The following is a 2707-nucleotide window of genomic DNA, read 5'->3' on the forward strand; positions in this document are numbered from 1 at the left end:
GCCCAGACCCTCAAGCAGGACCCCCCCCCACCCTAATCTGTTGATCGCCTTAAACGCTTCCAGGGTCAACAGGACTGAATATTTTGGTGAAATAAAGCGTGACAGGCGATTTTGGTACAAGGACTACCCATTCTTGGCTTCCCTGTGGGACCCTGCTGTTCAGACCCAACTTCCCCCAAGTCAGCTGAGCCGTGCTCGATGTTCATTCGCATGTCATCCTACGGAAAACATAGCAAAGAATCTGTATAACAGAACTCTGAATCACATAAATATGGACTGTGACGCCAAACAGGCAGAAACGTTTTCTTAGCCACAGTTTTGAATGATGTTGCCTGCTCCTTTGAATACCTAAATCTTTCAACAGCTCCTCCAGAGAAGCCTAAAATTACTCAATCAATAAACATGGCCTCATCTCCCACCCAGCCGGTGTAAACCTTTACTTAGCAGCTCCTCTCCTTTTCCCCTCTGGCGGCCCCTCCTGAGAGCCAGAACCAGGTGGGACAGGGTGGGACTGGGCTCCCCTCCACCTCAAGCACGAAGTAAAGGTTTTCTAGGAAATGACACATTTCCTCTTTGCCTGCACCTCTCAAATGCAGATTCCACAACCTGTGAGGGTTCTTCTCTTGGTGTTGGATAGTTAGGGACAAACCTTTTCTTTTAGAACCCAAGGTCATGGGCTCTGTCCACCCACCCCCACTATGGTTAGTGTGTATGTAGGGGGTCTCCTCACCCCCAGAGTGCGGGGTTGTGGGGTGCAGAGCACAGGGACAGGAATGTCAGCTTGAAGGGAGCAGGGAACTGTCTGGAGTGGCCTGCAGTCAAGGCGGGACACCCCCTCACCCCGGGTTACATCAAAGACCCAGCTTTCACCACTGAAGTTTGTGAAGTCCACGCTGGGCTGTAGCCCGGTGACCAGGGTGTAGACGTCAGGGTTGTGGAATTTCAGGCTCTCCAGGAAGGCAATGGCCCCATTCTTCCCTCGAGTCTTCAGCAAATCCAGCAAGTGCCCTTTGGAGAGAGAACAGTCTTAGCTGACCAGGTGCTAGGTGGGCTTCCCATGAGGGGAGCAGGGTGCAGGGAGGGGCATCCTCGCACATCTAGGAATCAGGAGGTCAAAGCAGTTTTCCAGGGCCCCCGGGGTGGGGTCCTCACTGCTCCATTTATTCCCATGATGGTGGTCAGTCTCGAGAAGGACCAGGCTGATATTTATTGAGGAACTGCTACGACGCAAGTGCTAAGAGTTGGGGATAAAAGACTCAGGAGGATGATCTTTGCTCTCAAGACTTCCCAGGTTTGTTGGTGGACACATGCAGACACATGTATACAAAGCAGGTTGGGGGAAAGAAGCAAATAGCAGCGCCCCAGGGCCTGGGTCCCAGAGAAACTTGGGCCTTCCCAGCCCACCCAGATCCCCTCACTCTCAGCTTGAATTAGTAGCTTGAATTCATTTCTCCTTTAATGGTCATAAGGCAACAGGCACAAATAGTGTCATATAGATAGCTACCACTTACTGCCTGCTTTCCATGGCCCGGGCTTTGAGATGAGTATCTGATAAGTTGTAACCCATTCAATTCTCCTAACAACCTTATGTGATGAAACTATTAGCTTCCCTGTTTTTGAACGAATAAACACAGCTAATCAGACAATCAGAATCAGCTCCAAAGACATCTAGAGTGGGTTGAGTCATGGGTCCCAAAGTTATGTCCACTAGGAACCTACCAATGGGACCTTTTCTGGAAAAGGCTTTGCAGATGTAATTAAAGTAAGGATCTCAAGAGGAGATCCCCCTGGGTTATCCAGGTGGGCCCTAAATCCAGTCACAAGTGCCCTTATAAGAGACAGAAGAGGAGAAGATGCAAAGAAGAAGACCACGTGAAAATAGAGGCAGAGATTGGAGTGACGTGGCCACAAACCAAGGATGCCGGGACCACCAGAAGCAGAAAGAGGCAAGAAATTTTCTCCCCTAGAGCCTTCAGAGAGAGCACAGCCCTGCTGACACCTTGATTTCAGACTTTTGGCCTCCAAACTGTGAGAGAAGACATTTCTGCTGTTTTAAGCCAGCTGGTTTGTGATCATTTGTTGCGGCAGCTCTGGGACACTAATACAGTCCCCATGACTGGACCTCGGGTCCCCTTGGTGTTGTTCCTTAAAGTCCCGCACTCCCTGCCCTCACACGGGCCTTCCCGGTGCACCCTGCACTGAGCAGGCTCTGCAGAAAGGGCCTGCTGGGGCCATGGTGGCCGGGATGCAGGTCCTCACCAACTCTCATGGCCGTGTTTGTGAACCTGGGGCTGTGTAGCACCTCCTCCTCGTCCAGCTGGTCCAGCACCTTTGCCTGGCGCAGGTAGGGGGTGAGGCGGCTGGGGCAGACGCTGCGCACAATCCTGCAGCGGTGGTCCTCCATCATCTCCCACAGCATCTCCTCGTCCAGGGCGGTCAGCGAGGAGTCCGTGTGGCACAGTTCTGCCATGGCTGGGCCTGAGCACCCTGGATGGGAAGAGCAGCCATGGGGAGCTGGGATCAGGGACACAGCTTCCTGTACAGAGGACCTTTCCATCCAAACCCCCTTCCCCACGTCGCCAGTAGGGAGGAAATGACCAATTCGGAGAGGACATGACACCCGATCCGGCCCTAGTGTCCCGTGACCAGCAAGAGGACACTATCGATTCTTACTGTTGATGTCAAGTCGATTCCTCTACCTGGGGCA

At 52.6% G+C, this 2707-nt stretch overlaps 1 protein-coding gene across 1 annotated transcript in view; it reads right to left on the reverse strand.

Moving 5' to 3' along the window:
* Positions 1-2470, reverse strand: part of CARD14 (caspase recruitment domain family member 14) — a 22658-nt gene extending 20188 nt beyond the window's left edge. The window contains exons 1-2 of the mRNA XM_007462344.1: positions 2260-2470; positions 871-1008 (exon numbers count right to left, since the gene is read on the reverse strand). Coding sequence (XP_007462406.1) covers positions 871-1008; positions 2260-2470 — 349 coding nt within the window. The remainder of the gene's footprint in view (positions 1-870; positions 1009-2259) is intronic.
* Positions 2471-2707: the final 237 nt, after the last annotated feature.

The sequence above is a fragment of the Lipotes vexillifer genome, unplaced genomic scaffold (assembly GCF_000442215.2).
Source record: "Lipotes vexillifer unplaced genomic scaffold, Lipotes_vexillifer_v1.1 scaffold1691, whole genome shotgun sequence".
In the NCBI taxonomy this organism is placed as follows: Eukaryota; Metazoa; Chordata; class Mammalia; order Artiodactyla; family Lipotidae; genus Lipotes; species Lipotes vexillifer.